Source organism: Lygodium microphyllum, chromosome 4 (assembly GCF_053477565.2).
Source record: "Lygodium microphyllum isolate KBCC chromosome 4, Lygodium_microphyllum_v1.1.10, whole genome shotgun sequence".
NCBI classification, from domain to species: domain Eukaryota; kingdom Viridiplantae; phylum Streptophyta; class Polypodiopsida; order Schizaeales; family Lygodiaceae; genus Lygodium; species Lygodium microphyllum.
In genome coordinates, this window is record NC_141138.1 from 22,193,102 (window position 1) to 22,211,400 (window position 18,299).

The window sequence follows — 18,299 nt, forward strand, 5'->3', positions numbered from 1 at the left end:
CCTTGCGAATGATTTGTGCTTCAAGAGTGGCGTCAATGGTACGTCGAATCAAATCTTTAGCTTGAGGTTCTTCTTTGTCGGTGGATGCTCTTTGTAGTTTTGTCAATTGCGCTTGCAATGCTTGCCTAGCCCTTCGCTCTTCTTCCAATTGTAACATGATTAGATCCAGCTTTTGTTCCATGGTAGGCTCAGGTAGGTCGTCTTCAGTCATAGGATCATCCATATGTGGGGTCGTCATCCTGTAAAACTCAATAAACCTTTCTCACTCAAAATCAGGTTAGTGGGATGAGCGTAGCTCAAATTCGGGGTTACAAGGCTATGTATTTTTGGGTATTTCTTTCTCAATTTTTAGAAAATCTGCAATATTTCCGTCTTCGTTTGCTGAAAATACTTTAGTGAACCTGTAGATAGGTAGAACACCTTGCCAGAACAACTTTCCAGTTCAGAGTTTTTGCGTAGGAACAAGCCTTCTAGGAGTTTTAAGCACTAGTCAGTTATGATTCCAGTTGACTAGTCTGACTTGCAGAGTTGCAGACTTAGCCGACTTGCAAAGTTACAGACTTGCAGAACTTAGGCTGACTTGAGGAACTTGCAGGACTTGATTCCACTTGACTTACAGAACTTGACTTCGGAGGTGCAGGACTTGAAGTTTGTCGACTTGTGTGTCTTGTACAACTTGAGGGAAGCTTAAGGATTTAAGCTTAATAGCTTAAGCTATGGAAGGGGGGGGGGGGGGGGGGGGTAATTGAGGAAAAACGGCATAGGATATGAGGACGTGGGTAGTCGTTTCATGCCGTCGCGGATTTCTTGGACATACTCAGATACCTCGATGACAAGTTTTGTGAGACTTCTTCAATTCCTTAAGCCTTTAAGCTTGAAGATTAAGCTTTTTGAAGCAATTAGATATGAACTTCTTACTGTATATCCACGACTTGATGAAGGAGATGGATGCGTGGTCCTCCGCCTACAGAGGCTGGTCCTTCGCGATCTGACAGTAGAAACAGGGGTTCTTGATCGCCAGAAGTCTGCCTGTATCGACGGTTCGCGACGAGATTGACTGTAGAGCCCGATCGTTCTTGGAGCTCCGCCTTCACCCGAGATTGGTAGCGATTGGAAGCTCTTGATCTCAGCTCTGCTCTGATACCACTGGTGCGCAGATCGGTCGCAGAATGCTCACGTAGTGAATCCCGGAAGATCCCCAAGAACAATGAACTCTACCCTTTTGCACAAAAAACAATGTAAAAGCATGAACGACAAGAGGCAAAAGACCAATTGGGTTCAATCTCCCCCCATGCCTTGTGTGAGCGCTTCACAAAGCATGTATTTTATGTATATTTCCATCTTCATGCTCAATAATAGCCCAATTTATAAAAATATGACAAGCTTTTAGCTTTTGAGTTTGCTTTCTTCAAAAATAGGAAAATAAAGCTAATGGACGGTGCCCATAGAGTCTGGCACGCCCAATCTCAATGTCCAAATAGAAATAACATATCCGTGCGCATAGGCACATACAAAATAATAATCAATAATCGATGTCATAACAAAATATAGGCGTGGCGCCTATCAAAATATAATCCAAAGGTCGAATACTCGCTAGACTCCAATGCTTTCCTCCGCCACTGCTGCTATCTCTACACATCAACTGAAGCATTCACAATCGTTAGTAAAATAATACAATTAAACCGACAAAAGTGAATACCTAGCAGTCTTCAGCTACATAAATAAATCAACTGGTTAGAAATAAATCCTAACCTTAATTTATTACGAGTGCGCACTCTAAACTCATAAACGTTTATTAATTTAATATGCATTTTGCGGAATCACCCGCTATGGAATCACCCACGTACACACTAAATTAATGAAACGCCCGAAAAGGACAGGCGTCCCCATCAACTTCTCGCACAAAGAATCCTCTTTGTGTATGAGCCCCGGTCATCTAAGTTTACGAAATCCACCGTAAAACCTCACGGAATCCACCGTGGAATATGCCTCCTGGCATCACACACACACACAATGTGAGAATTCCAATAGTCACAATGTGTGACCGGCATTTTCTTTATTCAAATGTCCCTAAAAGAATAAAGAATGAAGTGACAGTGATGGGCATTCACCACCTGCAATATATAGGTGTGTGGATATGCGGGCACTATCAATGTAACTAATACATGGGTGGCTAGGCATATGTGCATTTACCCCCAACAATAAGAAGCTTGGGAAGCGCTAGCAGAATCGCCTTAGCATGCAATACAAAGCCTAGGAAGCGCTAACTATTGCATTCACTTCTCTCATTTACCTTAACAAAAAAACAAGTTTGAATTCCATTGTAATCATAAGAAAAGCAAGTTTCAATTCCTTTGTAATCGTAAGAATGGTGGTTTCCAATTGAATGTCCTCCATTTTTGTATGGTTTATATTTCTTTGACTTGGTGTTTTATCCAAAGTTGTGGACGAAGGCACTAATTTATGACTAATTGATTAGAGCCATGACACACAAAAATCTCTTGCCTTGTGCACATGTTACTTTTGAGAGTTAACTATCTTTTAGCCACACGTAACAAGCATACATAAGGGCTGGGACATATACAAGTCAATTCAGTTGCACAAGCCAACATAGTTATTGATTGCTTGCATGTCTCCTATGCTTCTTGACTTGGTCTGTGCAAAAGTAGATACTTGGTTTGCTTTATGAATGACCTCTAAAATTGGTGGTACTTCATGAACTCAACCATGTTAATGTGGTGCGACGATTAATAATACTTAACAATCCTCTCTCTCATAGACCGGGATGAGTTTCTCTCTCCTCCTTTTGTCACATTTGTCTCTTTCTCTCTCATTTGCATGGGTCATCAGAGTAGGCTCCACTTGGTTATGCACTTGTTCATAGAGGTAATGCTAGAAAGTGAGCCGAGTCCCTTGTCCAAGTCAATCTACCTACACGAGGAGGGGCTCTAAGATCCATGCCACATACAAGTAAAATTCACTTTAGTGAGTCATGGAAGTGAGCATTGGGAAAGTGTGGCCAAGTTCTGCTGACCTCAACTCCCCAAGTTTTGGGGTGAACGAGAGTTATGAGAGTACCTCTAAATTGAGAGTTACTTGAACGACTGATGGGAGTATATGTGAGATGCTAGATGTTTATTCGCTTGCTTTTTTCTTGCTTCACATAATGGCAATCTATCTCCTCAACCGGCCCTTCTCTTTTCTGGCATGACTTGCAAAATGTGGGGTCTAGCAATGTCTCGACCAGCATGCATGGAGCTTCACCTACATGGAGTTGAAAGTCCCTCATGCAAGTCGATTGCCCTCATTGGAGCCCAACTCCTATCCTTAGATGCGTGTTTCATGGCCCTTGTGTACCTATCCTCATCCTCATCCTCATTATTATTATTGGCCCTTATGGACCTAGTATTATTATTATTTTATTATTATTATTAGTACTGTTATGTGAAAATTTGAATATTCCATTTCAAGAATAACATTTTCTGTTTGAGGGCGTTTGGCATATTCTTGTTTGAAACCAGACATTCGCGGGAATGATGACCTGGCTCAATCAGCGGGTTGCCACGTAAGAAATCGAGGGTTTGGTGAAATGGGGAAGCCCATTGGTCGGGATCCCTATTCCTGATTTGGCAAGAGGGAAGCGCGCGCGCGCTCGCTCTCCTTCCGCTGCTGCTACTTCTCTTCTCTCTCTGTCGTCCTGACATTTTTAGGGTTTTTCCACAAAGCCTTCCTCCTCGCTCTGTGCGCGCGCATGCACGCAGGCGTGTGTGCCTTCTTTTCTGTTGTTTCTTTCTTCTTCCTCTCTGTCCGCACCAATTTCGTTGCGCCTTTGCTTGCCTTCGACTCATCAATCCCCTTTCTTGTCGTCGCTTTATTGTCTGTTACCAGCCCCTCGCCCTTTTCTTGCCTTGTGAATCCCCTTCTTGGTGCTGCGATCGGCCTATTCCGACTTCAATCTACAATCTTGAGAGGCTAATCAAGAAAAGGAAAGATTGTCTCCACTAGTAGGCAGATTTTTTGCGAATTGGTGAGAGAATTCTTGCGCACGCATTCCATGATCCTTGTTGCATCAACCAGTCCAATACGGTGAGGATCAAACCGTGCCAGAACCGTGTGCGTGCAGAGAACAAGCCATGGGCCGGTCACTTGGCCTTTGGATGCTTCCACAGCACCATTTCACCCACCTAGTGAATGTCTTAAGCAGTTGGTGGGACGATGGGGATGACTCCAGCGCTCAGCAAGCGGGAGTGTTTTATACATTGTGTGCAATTTATTCGCTGCTTGGTGCAATAGCATTGGTGAGCTTTTCTGATAATGGCTGGACGTCTAATTGTATGGTTGCATAGAATTATTATGGAAAGTAGATGATTTTCGTTTCTATTTATCAGTCCAATGTGTGCTTTGCTGATCAATCCGAGTCTGTAGTTCTCTCATGGATGGCGCCTCTTTTCTAACGTTTGGATCTTTTAGTTATGGCAGTCCCCTTATTGGAGGAAATGAAATGAGGAAACAGAACATCATGGGCAGGAATGTAATGAAAAAACAGAGCACTAGAAATTTGTAGTTGATGTCCATTCAAGCAAAAGTACGAAACTTAAAAAATTTTGCAGTGCTCTACACCCCTTCCATCTCTGTGTCCTGTTCCATCTTGCGAGCCTGCTAATCCTCTGTTTCAGTGTGTTTGTTTAGCCTATTTACTTTCTTGTGCCCGTTCAACTAAAAGTATAAAACACAATAGATTTTGCCATGTTCTACCCCTTCCATCTCTGTGTCCTGTCCCATCGTACAAGTTTGCAGATCCTCTGTTTCAGTGTGTTTGTTTAGCTTCTTTATTTTCTTGTGCCCATGGTTTTCCAAGTTTTTGGATCTATTTTCTATCACCTCTTTTGAGGAGAGATGTTCTAATATAATCTCTCCACCACTGTAATCTGTAGATACAACTGTTCCGGATTCAGATTAGAGTGCGGGAATATGGATGGACCTTACAAAAATCGTTCCATCTCTTGAATGTACTTCTGTGTGCCGGTGAGGTACTTCCCTTCTTGCCATTCAATGCTCTACTTTGCATTAACTTATTGTGCATCTCTGTCTTGGCGCTATTGATATTGATGCCACCTTTTTCTAGGTCGAGCATTGGTGTTTGGATTCTACCAATATGTTTTCTCCTTCAAAATTAAGGTAAATGATTTTAAAAATACACGTCTTTTACAAAGCAAAGCAAAGGTCTGAATTTCAAACAACACTGATGTTCTTGTATTTGTAATATGCAGATTGTCAGGGTTATCCTCTTAGATATTCCAGGCCTTCTTTTCTTTTCGACCTATACTCTGCTTGTTCTTTTCTGGGCAGAGATATATTACCAGGTCTTTCTCGAGTATTTTCAGTGCGTTCTGATGTTGTGTTTAGTGTCATCTTCTTCTTCTCTAAGTAGCCTCTTCGGATTTGGACAGGCAAGGAGCATACCAGCTGATAAACTTCGTAGAAGGTTCATCACAATAAATGGTGGAATATATTTTATACAGGTATTCAACTAGATCCCAACTTATTTGCAGTTTTGAGTTACCTCTTAATGCGGCCGACCTACTTGAGAATGCTAAGAGTTTGTTTTATCTGCAGATTGTAATCTGGTTCTACGAGTGGATAAACTATAATGTAGTGATCCAGGCCATAGCAAGATTATTTTTTGCAGGTAATATCATTTGCTTCTTTGAATGTATTTCTGGGAATTATATTTTAAAAGCTTTAGTTAAAAGTGCCTTCTGTTTGGATTGTGGATAGTCTAGCAGTTCTCATCCCAATCATGGTTTTCTTTCGAATTATTTGGTGAAATCCTCATATTCAGTGTGAAAGGTGGGGCAGTTCTGTTAATTTGTCATCTTTGTCATTTGTGCCAGCCAGCAAGTCAGTCAGTCAGGATGATGGACTTACCACAAGGCCTCCATTTTTTGGGGTTACTTAAGTCCTTCTCCCTTTTTTGATTTTTGGTTTTGCTCTCTAAGCGAAAGTGCGTTTTGCCTCAGCCTTGATTAGAGTCTAAAACTGCTCTTGCAGCAGTCGGAACCTTATCCAAAGCCTAGATGGCTCATACAGGCTTCAGATTTCCCATATGTTTTTGACATTTTCAGATAAGTGTTCAAAAGACACCTTTTTCCATCTTCTTGGCCTTTTCTTCCTCATTTTCTGAATCCCTTGACACTTGTGCAGGCCTTCTCCTCTCTGGGGGGCTGCTCCTGGGCATAGTTGACTCTGTAGGGAGCTCTTTATGGTTTTTCCAAGGTTTGCTTGCTTTAGCTTTTCTGTTCAGAGCAGCATTTCTTCAATTCATCTGCCACTATTTTTCGCCAACAAAGTGTTGAAGTTTCTTCTCTCTTCATTCAATTAAAGACAATATCACGGAAGCTTGTTCATTAGCAGTGGCACACGGGCCGTGTCTATGAAGCTTGGTTTGTAAAGCAAGACCCTTGGCAAGTTGTTACTGGATGCTCGTTCTAGCTGGAGTGCTTGGAGCACAGTTGGAAGTGGATTCCAACTGTGGTCCAAGCAGCTTGCCATGTTGGGGGAAAAGGAATGCTAAGGCCTTTGCAGCTTTGGTGTGCTCAGTAGTCTCCCTGACTATCCAGATTTTAGTTAGTACCTAGGATGTTCAGGAAAAGCTGCAGGATTTTTACGGGCAAAAATGCTCTACAAGGAATGTCACTTATCAAGGTCAACTCCACAATCTCAAGTTTGGCTTGTGTGAATCCATGCAGGCCTTTATTATGAAAATTAAGGTGGTCAATTGTCAATGTCCTCATCAACGGCACTCCAAAATCTCAAGTTTTGGCTTTGTGTGAATCCATGCAGGCATTTATTATGAAAATTAAGGCATACATTATCGATTTTCCAGGAAAAGAGGCTTTGGTATTGACTCATTGAGTTTCATGACCTGATCGTTGTGGCTTTGATGATGAGTCGTCTGTATTTCATGTTGTATGGGCAAGCAAAGCCCGTTAACTTATGGTGGTGGTGTTGGGCAGAGGTGGTCTTGTCCGAGAACAAGAAGGACCAGCTTTGCTTCTATGCGGTCATTGTGGCGATATCTACAAGGATTGCAAGAATAAGTTTAGCAGATCATAAAGAATGTCAAGAGAGGAAAGGATAGTTTTTCTTCCAATTTCGATTCTTATCAGTGTGGATCCTTCCGATGTTTTTTGGTCCTGCTGTATCACTCTTACATGGGCCCAGAAAGAAGTGGGCAAATGAGAGACGTGAGTTCTTTGCATACACATTCTCTGGCATGTGTTATCTGCTCTAATGAAGAGAGTTCATGTACAGTATGTCTTTGGGTGAATCTTGCAGTTCAAAATAACTGTTGTCGCACAAGGTCTCTGAGTGTTGTCTCACAAGGAGACCCAGTGGTCATGTTTATCTTCTGATGGAAGACTCTGCTTGTCAAGGCTTGTAGAGCACACTTGGTGTTCAAGACTTCTGATTTAGGGAGCCATCTTCAAGGCACATCCAGTGTTTATTTCATGGCACGTTCTGGGTGTCCTTGTTTGTTGACAGGTTGATCATCAGTTAACTGACAGATGTTATAGTTTGCACCTCGCAGCGTGCTTATAATTGGTTGAGCAGACAAATTATTTATAGTTGATCTGTTTTTCTGCAGATGGAACTGGTGTTTTTCTTTTCTTTGGGGCCTGTGGGGCCCCCACGGGAGAAAAGCAGCTGCTGGGGGGGGGGAGTGTAGTGAGACTATTGCATGGGTCATTTGCATTTCATCTTTGCACTTGTAGACCTTGGTGCTGAAGAGAGGATGATCTTGCTTCTGTTTCATGCCATTCTGTCATCTAGGTTTGCCACATTTCTGTTGTGTTCTTGCACACATGGAGAAATTGGTTTCTTTTTTTTTTTTCCGCAAGGAGTAGTTTATATTATATCAAATCACAGGAGTACAGAAGTCAGATCACAGGAAAGATACAGAAGTCACATTGAGATTGCCGGATGCCAGGGAGCTAGGAATTGATTTCTGAGTGCTCTCTGTCTTTTTCGTTCTCCATTCTAGTGATATCAATAACTCCTCAATATGATTGTCTACTGGCTGGATTTGGAGTTTCTCATGCATGCTTATAATCTTATGGGTACTAAAAACGGAGTGTGCCTATGAAATGAGAGAAGCTAATCACCAGGGCCTAAGTTCTAAGCTTAACTTCCTTCCTACATAACTATCAAAGAATGAAGGTGTCTTTTTGCTTCATTCTAGGATTTTGCCTTCATCTGATTTGGCTTCTTTTTGCAGTATCATAAACCTGACCTTTAGCCAGGCAGTTGATTAGCCAGGCCAGACTTGTTCCAAATTGGCCTTATCCTCTTTTTGGGGCATTGTCATTGCTATCTATGGCAGAGCTCTTTTGCTGTAGCCTGTGAGATGTGCTGCTTGTGCAGTTAGAACCAGACTTGTGGATTGTAGCTTTTTAGCGTAAGTCTTGTTTTTGTGCCTTACTAAATTTTGATGTGCTAAGCTAGCAGATGTCAAGGGATTTTTATTGTCTAACTTATTTGAGACAGTGTTTTGAGATTCAACAAATGCTGTTGGCTGCATGCTTGCACGGGCACATATTATTGTTATCATTGTCAGGTGTTTCAGAACTCTTTTGTTGCTTTTGCAACGTGTTATTCTCAAAAGTATTTATTCTTCTATTATCTTCAGAAACACGGTCTTTATTCTCAAATCTGACTGAGATCTGGTTGCTGAGGTCTTGGTTTGATGCACCAATTTGATCTTTGCAGTGGTCTCTTGCTGTGCCGCTTTTGGCTTCGCATTTTATGGTGGAAGGTATGCTGTTCTTCTGTTTGCTCTTGACCATGGAAGTGTCAGTCAAGAACTAGTTTTGATTGGTCCGCGTGTCACTTTCTAGGCTATTCATGCTACTACGAAGGTTCCCTTTGGAATCCAAAGGCTATCAAAAGAAACTTCGGGAGGTATGTTGGATGTGAACCTAGTTGTTGGATAAACAAAAAAATTCTGTCATTGGTTACTGATAGTTTTGCCTTTTGTATTTGGTATCTAACTGATGACCTTAATCCGTTTTAAAGGTGGGATTCATCACAGCAATATGCTTCACCTGCTTTATCATTAGAACTGTTATGGTAAGGAACTCTACCACTACAAGCAATGTTTGCAAACTTTGTTACAAGCAGATCTATTAAGTATCACATCCGATTGTTGTGCTAATTGTTTGAAATGAGCTTTTTAAGGTTGCATTATCAGCATTCAACGAAGATGTTGATGTTGACGTGCTAAATCATCCAATTTTGAATCTTGTGTATTATCTGGTAAGTATTGTCAATTCTGACATCCAATCATGTTGCCATATTCTACAAGCGCTGAAAAATAAATATTCATATAGGTTTGATCTGTTAAACTTTGTTTGATTGTGATACAGCTTGTTGAAATTCTCCCCTTTGGATTGGTCTTTACTATATTGCGAAAACTTCCACCAAAGCGCATACCAAGTCAGTATCATCCCATTCGGTAAATGAGCATATGTGGTACCAGACCAGACCCTTTCAACTTAGAATGGTTCCTAAAAGCTATGTGGGACACAAAGCGGATTCTGTCCAGACAAGATTTGCCACCAGTTGGATGTGTACCAACCAGGCTTTGCTGTCCAAGAAATGCAAATGACACGCAACATGCCTGTCATGTTATGAAACTTTAAACTAGACTTCAATCTGCAGCTGTAGGCTGGTGGATGTGGATGAGGCAAATGGGGTGGGCCCTTTTGCGGGGTTGGTGTTGTGAGAAGATGGAGCAAGAGAATGGAATATTTCTAGCCTCCCTTGACTAACAGAGTTAGTTAAAGACGTTGGCATTACTTACAGTCCCTGTACAAGTGGATTACTCATTCTGATCATCTCCTGTGATGAGTATAGATGCCTTTCTGATCGTTTATGCACAAGCAGCAATGATGTACTTGACAAGACCAAATCAACCACTTTATGAGAGCAAAAGATTTAAAGTAGACAAGGGTTTCAGATTAATATTTCTGTAGGGAACTCTTAAATATACAACTGAAACAGTGACGATCATTGTTCGGAGTGAAGAAACAATAGTGAATGAAAATCGCACTCATTAGTGCAACACACAGGATGAAAAATGAACGATGCAGTCCATATATACGTCGAAATGAATGATGCAATCCAACATATAACGTCGAAGCAGTTTCAGAAAGTGTTGGTATCAAAATGTAATGGGAGGAATGAAAGCAATTGTACGCCTCTACGAATGCTTTTGCAAGGTTCTAATGGGAGGAGGCAGGTAGATTGAGGGTCTAATGGGAGGCAGGCATGTAGATTGAGTGAGCACTGAGACCATTTGCGTATTAAATGTGTGAGCATCGGAAGTGTGGCATTCAATTCAATGTACAGCACAGGACATGGTAATCTTCTGTTATTATGTCCACAAGTTGGTTGCTCCACGGAGTAAAACATGGGTGCTTATGCACTGGAGTCGTGATCGACCCAGTCTTCGTCCAGACTTCGAATTGCAGCTGTGGGTTATTCTACACGGTATAGTCTGGTGGGCTCGAGGAATAGGATTGCGGGAGCTGAGCGGCTGCTTGTAAAATGCATACTCTGCAACGCTGAATGTGAATACCTGGAAACAATGCGCACAAGACTGAAAGCATGGGCTGATGCGAGGGGTAAAACAGACACAATCATGCATATCACAAGATCAGCACACAGCAAGTAATTGGCGCATGCTTAATCACCATTCATGCATTGCAATAAATAATTGTAAGGAGTTGCTGAACCAGCAAGCACTGGTGGTCTAGACCCGGATTCGATTCCCGGCCAGTGCGCCTTTTTCGGTTTCGTAGTATCTCATGTGCTTTGACGTGTCGGTTCTTCGCTTGATGAAGCTAACACTAATTTAGTAACTCTTCATTTAGGGATTGCTAGTCCGTATAAGTGCATTTGCTTGGAGAAACATAAGGTTTCTCAACATGAATGCCAAAATGGGCTTATATATAGTGCATAGTGATAGTGCATTTTTACATAGAAATATTAAGGTTTCTCATGCCAAATGGACTTGTAGACAAGTTTGTTGCAAAATAATAGAAGGTACCCAATTTGGTAGGTAGTGTGGGTGTTATCAAATAAATAGATGAATACATTATTATGACCATAAGATAAAACAAATTAAAACTTAACTTCAACATAAAATAATGGGAGAGTATCCACATTGGGTAACCATATTTTTGGAGGATTGAAGAGATTGTTTTAATTTCAAACGAACTAGTACAAAGATGGCTTTGTCCACCCGTGCATTTCCACTGTGAAGCCTAGATGGCGATTTAGATAGATGATAGGCGAAGAGCTTAAGGGTAGTTGGAGGAACTTTGATCGAGTGAAAGATTATAAACCTTTCCTAGTTAGCGAAAGAATATTCCAAGGAATATTCCCTTTACTTTGTCAAGTACCAAGGGTGTTACTCTCGGACCTCCATCAGGGGGCCATTGGTTCCCTTGAGGCCCCCCTAGTTAAGGGTCACCTCCACGAGGGGGGGGGGGGGGATTTTATTTTTGCAAGCTTTTCTTTCGTTCTTTTTTATCAATTTTTTTTAAAAGAGTTTTTTCGTGCAACATACCTATATTCTACATGTAAATATCTTTATGTAGTCCATATGGAAATATCTTAGGTTATACATGATTTGCATGTATACATTCATAGCACAATCAATTAAGATAGAAAAATATACTATTTCATGGTTTTCATACTTACAAAAAGAGTAACAATTCTTCACTATTATTAAAAAAGTGTGATGCTTTGCATTTATATCAAAGCTATCCACAAAAGACAAAACAAAATTAACATGGCATGCTCTCAACCTAACTAATTGGTTTAGGGTAGAAGTATTTCTTGCTTGCATCCAATATGTAAACACACATCAAACAAAACCAACATGGGATTTTCTCAAGATAACCAATGAAAAACTAGTAAAACATACGTATTATATAGTCACATCGTATGCTCTTCCTAATGTATGCAATCTCCTAGACAAAATTGGATAGACTCCTTTGTACTAGCAAACATTGCTCAACATAATGTACAAAGAACCCTCACATATGGTCACAAATCAATATAGTCACATGTCAACCACATAGTCACATGGTATGGTATCAACAGAACCAACCACAAAGCAGAATGGCATACTAAACAACATAGTAAGGTTGCATTGCATACTCCCAACCATATAGTCACGACATAGTCATCGATCAAACTATAGTCGCATGATGAAGTATATGATGAGTATATAAAAAGTAGCAACAAAATGAAATATGAGAAGTGACTTCTAAAAGAAACATTAGGGCCATGACATATGAGAAGTGACTTTGATGTAAACCTTGTATAAGAGAAAACGTAACTTATACAATGAACATGGCCTACAACATCCATAAGCAAGGTTGTAGGAAAATCTGCAAAAATCAATCAAGCTACCTCTTAGCATGGAACCCCATCTTTGCTATGAAGATGCCTCTTTTGTGTTGCAAAAATCTTGAGCTATTTAAAAATTAACACATAGTCATTGATGCAAAGTAAATGGCAATGCAATGCTACATGCAACATGTAAACTAATGTTCTTGTTGGTTGTCATGTTTACCTATCAAGGGCAAATCTATCAATCTAAGTCACATCCAATAGCAGAGCATCAACATATATTTAATACTAGAATCATGCAACAACTACCTCAAGTAATATATTTCTTATGATCATACATGACTACCTTCATAGGCAACCAACAAAGCACGTTAATTTCAAGTTACTATAAGACTACTCACCTACTAAAAGAGTCATAGGTCACCTCTTCCAAGTCTCTTGGCCAAGAGATGACTCTGCAAAACAAAGGAGGTGCTTGACAGTTCTATAAGCCCTTTATCTGTCTTCTTAATAGTGCTAGCAAGAGTAGTAGTAGTGGCTTCGGTGGTAGCTTGAATAGCCTATGCATTACCTTGAGTATCTTGGGTGGCTTGTGTAGCATCCTTGCTAGCTTCAATGGCTTAAGTACTTGATTCTGCACCTTTAGTGCCCCTAATTGCTTGCTCCTCTACAGTAGTGGGCATGGTAGGTGAATCATGGCAGCAACTTCCTCCATTTCTCTATTGCCATGTGTCTCCTCCTTGAATCCTATAAGCATCATTCAACCCTTAGACTCCCATGCATAAGTACAAAAACTGTCTCTACATAAGTGACAATGTACTTTACATGGGTTAAAGTACTTACTCCCATGTAGATCTTTCTCTTGCTTTAGATAATCCCCATAGGGTAATTGAGCCACCAAGGACAAACATTTTCCTCCCATGGTGTCAGTTTCCTCTCACGTAATGATGGAATACATAGTATTCGCACCGTGGATATCAATCTAGTCTCTTGTGAAATCTAGAGGTGCATCCAACCTCTTCTTTTCTACACATTGTAGTGTCCACCGGCAACATTCTCAACACAAATCACACAAGTAAATGCATGCAATCTCCTATTAAAAATTGGGAAGTGTCTCCTTTGTATATGCAAACAATTTTCAACATAATATACATACCATCCTCACTTCAGTTTCCATGTGGGATTTAAGGCAAAGTAAAGATAGGGAAAAAAAAAATCCTTAAAAAAAGGTAGTCTTCCTTGTACAAGAGACAAATTTCCAAACAATAAACCAATGGTAGAGAAATCAATAGCATAAGTAGGCTTCCACATGCCATTACATCCACTCCATAATGACCAAAGCACTTACCATAAGAGAGTAAGCGAGCACTCCTCATGCATAACCATCATAATAAATCAACCATCCTCACTTGGAATTCCACTTGAAATTTAAGATGAAGAGTTTAGAACTAATGTGGGTATCTAATCAAAATCGATATTTTAAAGTTCAAAATAGAAAAATAGTCGAGATGCAAGTCTATAAATCATGCGTTTGGCTGGAAGCACAAGCTTTTGCATCTTCTCTATAACATTTGAAGACTTCACCCCATCCAATAGATGCACAAAAGGCTACACACATTTTACAAAAACTTAACATTGGCACATAAATTAAGAAAACAACATGAATGTATTATGTTGTGTCAACTTGCATGACATGATTCTTCAAGTGATGCTTGAAGAACTCCTCAAATGAGTTTGGTAGTTGTGGACCTTCTACTTATATCCTTTGAATCTGAAGCACTGTCTCTGAATGCAAATGAGCCTAGTGAGTCTCTTTCTTCATGTAAATCTGAAAGAGCTTGTAATCACCAAAGTGAGGATATTGGGAGTCTTTAGACTTTGATAAGATGCAACAATATTTCTTTCTTGCAATGCACAACATACACATGACTTGCTTTATATATACAAATTACCTCTCCAGAGAGGTTTTTGAGCTTGCAAGACAATACAACTTGTCTCTTGTAATCTTAAGCATGCATGCATCATCCCACCTTAGGCTAAATAACAACTTGAAGAAATCATCCCCATTTTGGGGATTGGTAATGCATAGATACTTGTAACCCCTATCTTTGAGGTGCTCCTCTTTCACTCTTCTAGTCTTATCTAAATGTTTTTTCTTCTTTGCCACCTCATCTAGACCAAAAGCCTCAACCTCTTCACACTTTCTTTTGAGATGAAGGCATGAAATTCATATGAGAGATGCTATTAGGCATCGAAATTGAAGTGAAAAATGAAGCATTTGCTGTAAAAATGAAGAGGCATTGGAGTTGTTTAAGCGAAAGTGGGTGGCCCAGAACATGTCGGAAGCATTCGTTCATCAATCAGAGTTTGGAGTTATTCATGGCGACCATTGATGAAGTGTGTTCCTCAGTGCAATAAATATCTACCACATTGACCCATGGGTATTGGATAGTGGCACCTCTTGTAACATGACCACCAAGAAAGGTCTATATAGTTCTATGCAGTCTTTGCAATAATTCATCACTATGATGGTTGGAAAAGATGCAAAATGCCATGATGAGGACACATGTATTATTTCCTTTGTTGCAACAAATGGTGAACTAGAAAATCTTTCAAATGTGTTGTATGCTACATAGATTAAGAGAAATCTATTACCAATTGCTTCTATAATTGGTCATGGGTATGAGGTGAGGTTCACCAAGACATGTGAAAAAATTATCGATAGTGCCATGGCAAAGTTGTCAATGAAGGGGGAGGAACAACTTGTATGAGCTAAGTGCTCTTCTAGCTACTATTGTTGTGGGCACAAGTAAAATTTGGCATGAAATATTTAGTCACATTGGTTTTGCAATCTTAAACGAGATGCATAAGCAAGGTATGGTTTCTCACCTACCCGCAATAAATTGAAATGAAGGAACCATGTGAAGCTTGTATGATGGGTAAGCAACAAAGAAAGGCATTTTCACAAGAAATCAAGAATAGAGCGAAAGATCCTCTAGAGTCAGTGCATGTTGACTTTGGCAATAAAATGCTTACACAAGCCTTGGGGTGATCTTCTTATTTTATGTTGATCATCAATGACTACAATAGGAAGATGTGGGTGTACTTCCTTCATGATGATAAGGCTCAAGCTTTTGGTAAGTTTAAAGAATGGCTAAAACTTGAGAATGAAATAGGGCAGAGTGTGAAGAATTTTAGAATTCTCTTTGAAACTTTTCCTTACCACCCTCCTTCTTCTTGTTACTCTTGGTAGAGGAACCACCTTTACCTTTTGCATTGGACAAAGATGCTTTTCTTTTCTATTTAATTTTTCTTTTCTTAGCCTTAGACAAAGATGCTTCTGTCTCTCCTGTGAATAGATAATGCATTATTGCATCATACTGGGATGAAATGGAAGCCATGTCTATTTTAAACAGACCCTCAAGTCGCTAACTTCAGTCAATACTTCTTTTAGCTTCCCAAAGTCTACAAGACACTCTATGATGCCTTGCAATTGCGGTGGCTTACTCTTAATCTTGCAATCAAATTCTTGCAAAGTGATTAACCACTTTGCTAGGCAATTGGACAGATGCAACTTGTTCAATAATATCCTCAGCTCTTCTGCCTCTATATAAAATACTACCTTCTCGTATAGAATATAGTGCCTAAATTTCTTCATGGCAAAGACAATCTCGAGGCACAATTTTTTTATATACGTATAATTAATTTTGAACACACCAAGTTTGTGTGACTGGCGAATGCAATCGGGTGGTACAATTTCTCATTCCATATCTAAGCTAAAGCAATAGCTGATACTATACATCGTGGTTGCCGAAAACACATCTCACATCTCACCTCTTTTAGGTTCTTTTAGGACTGGTGCTTTAGCCAATTCACACTTCACATCCTCGAATGATATTTTACATGTATCACTTCAAATAAACAAATAGTTGAGGATAATAAATTTGTTAATGGAAATATCCTTTCAACTAGTGCATTAATGAAGCGTCTCGGTAATACTCGATTGACGATATAAAACTATGCACCTCCTTGGGCTTTTGTGATGGACTCCTAACGACAATGACTTTAATATTTTTTGGATCAATCGAAATTTTGACTGAACTAACTATATGGCCCAATAATAATTCGTAGGGTACTCCAAATGCACATTTCCTTGGATTTAGAGCAATGCAAAATTGCCTACATTGCTTAAAATATTTTCTCAAAATTATTAACTACCTATCCCTAGTAGTAGCCGTCCCAAATCATCAATGAAAACTTGTAGTTCTTTTGGGAAAATGTCACTGAAGGTTTATTGACCATGTGTTGCTAAGAGCTCGGCGCATTACATAATCCAAAGTCTATGAAATGATACGAAAATTTTCCAAATATGGTTATGAATTTTGTCTTTAACTTGTCTTCCTCTGTGATGGCCATTTGATTATAGCCGATGAAATAGTCCATAAAGGAGTATATATTCCTATCTGCTAGTTGATCTAAGATTTGATCAATGAATGGGAATGGATAATAATCCTTAACTATTTGTTTCTTAAGCTCTCTTAAATCCACGCAAAGCTAGATTTGATTATTATTATTATTCTTGATAACCACATGTGAATACCACTCCGTGTGTTGCACGATAAATATCAAGCTAGCCTTATGTAATTTTTGCAACTCTTCGAATAGCCCATCCCTTAACTTAAAAGGCATACACCTCACTTTCTGTTGGTGGATATGTCAACTTCTCTCTTTTAGGGGAATAGTATGCATGGCTACACAGGGGGAAATACCCCTCAATTCATCATAACTCCAACAAATATATCACAAAATTCCTAGATTAGGGACATATAGTCCTTCCTTTCTTTTATGTTAAGCATAGATCCTAATTTGATGATCGATCACAAATCATTCAATGAACCGAGGTCTATCTCTATCACATTTGCATCTGTGATTCTATCTTGAGCTTCTATAGGCTCATTTAAGGTTACTTGCTAAATATATTACATAGTAGAGTCCTCTCTTGATTCATCACATTCGATCAATTCCATTGAGGATATGGATTCTCTCTTCCTTTGAGGTGACTTCGGGTAAGCATTGATTATAACTCGTTTAGCACCTCTACCAAATATCAAGTGACCAACCAGTATGTCGACTTGACACTCACATTGCAAGATCCATGGCCTTCCTAATAGTCCTTGTTAGCCTGGCCTCCCTGCAAACCTAATGACCCTAAAGTCCAGGATACATTTGACATTAGCAATGATTACATGGACTTTAGTAATACAATCTTCTGGCTATCTCAAAGCGTCATCAACCATCCTAAGAATTGTGGAGGCATCTTCTTGGATCTCTAATCCTAGCCTCTCCATCAATTCTAAGCACATAATGTTAACGGAGGATCCTATATCCACAATGGCATGGTCCACTAATATACCATCAACATAAGCTAGCACCCTTGGGCAATGTTTTTTAGCATGCTCAAACAAATCATCATGAACATGCTATACCCAAGGGTTTGACAATATATCCAATGCAAATGATCTTCTTAAACTAAGCTCCTTACATACTCCTAGAGATAGTTTGATTAGCTTCAAGAGGTTCACATGAGGCTTGACCTCACAAAGAAAACTTGCTAGATCAAATTCCTAAAAGTTAGCAATGGCTCTCTTATCCTATGAAATCATCCACTCTCTTAGTCTCTTCATGGGCTTAGGTGCCTCTTTCTTGGCCTTTACTTTTTTCTTCATAGGCTCCTTATTTAGGTTGTCTTTACCATCAACGACCTTCAAAGGACCACCTTGTACATCAAGGCTAAGGATTTACTTACCTTTATCATCCTATTTAGGGGTTTCCTCAACATGTCTTACATTATCTTTATCTCCCTCTTTAGAAGCCAC

The 18,299-nt window shown here is 39.8% G+C and overlaps 1 protein-coding gene across 1 annotated transcript; it reads left to right on the forward strand.

Moving 5' to 3' along the window:
• Positions 1 to 3,614: 3,614 nt before the first annotated feature.
• LOC148036875 (tobamovirus multiplication protein 1-like) lies at positions 3,615 to 10,159 on the forward strand. The gene is made up of 11 exons (XM_087675795.1): positions 3,615 to 4,298; positions 4,935 to 5,025; positions 5,126 to 5,178; positions 5,271 to 5,363; positions 5,451 to 5,522; positions 5,617 to 5,689; positions 8,770 to 8,815; positions 8,898 to 8,961; positions 9,076 to 9,129; positions 9,238 to 9,315; positions 9,426 to 10,159. The coding sequence occupies exons 1-11, from the start codon at positions 4,134 to 4,136 to the stop codon at positions 9,516 to 9,518; spliced, it is 882 nt and encodes a 293-aa protein (XP_087531921.1). The 5' UTR covers positions 3,615 to 4,133; the 3' UTR covers positions 9,519 to 10,159.
• Positions 10,160 to 18,299: the final 8,140 nt, after the last annotated feature.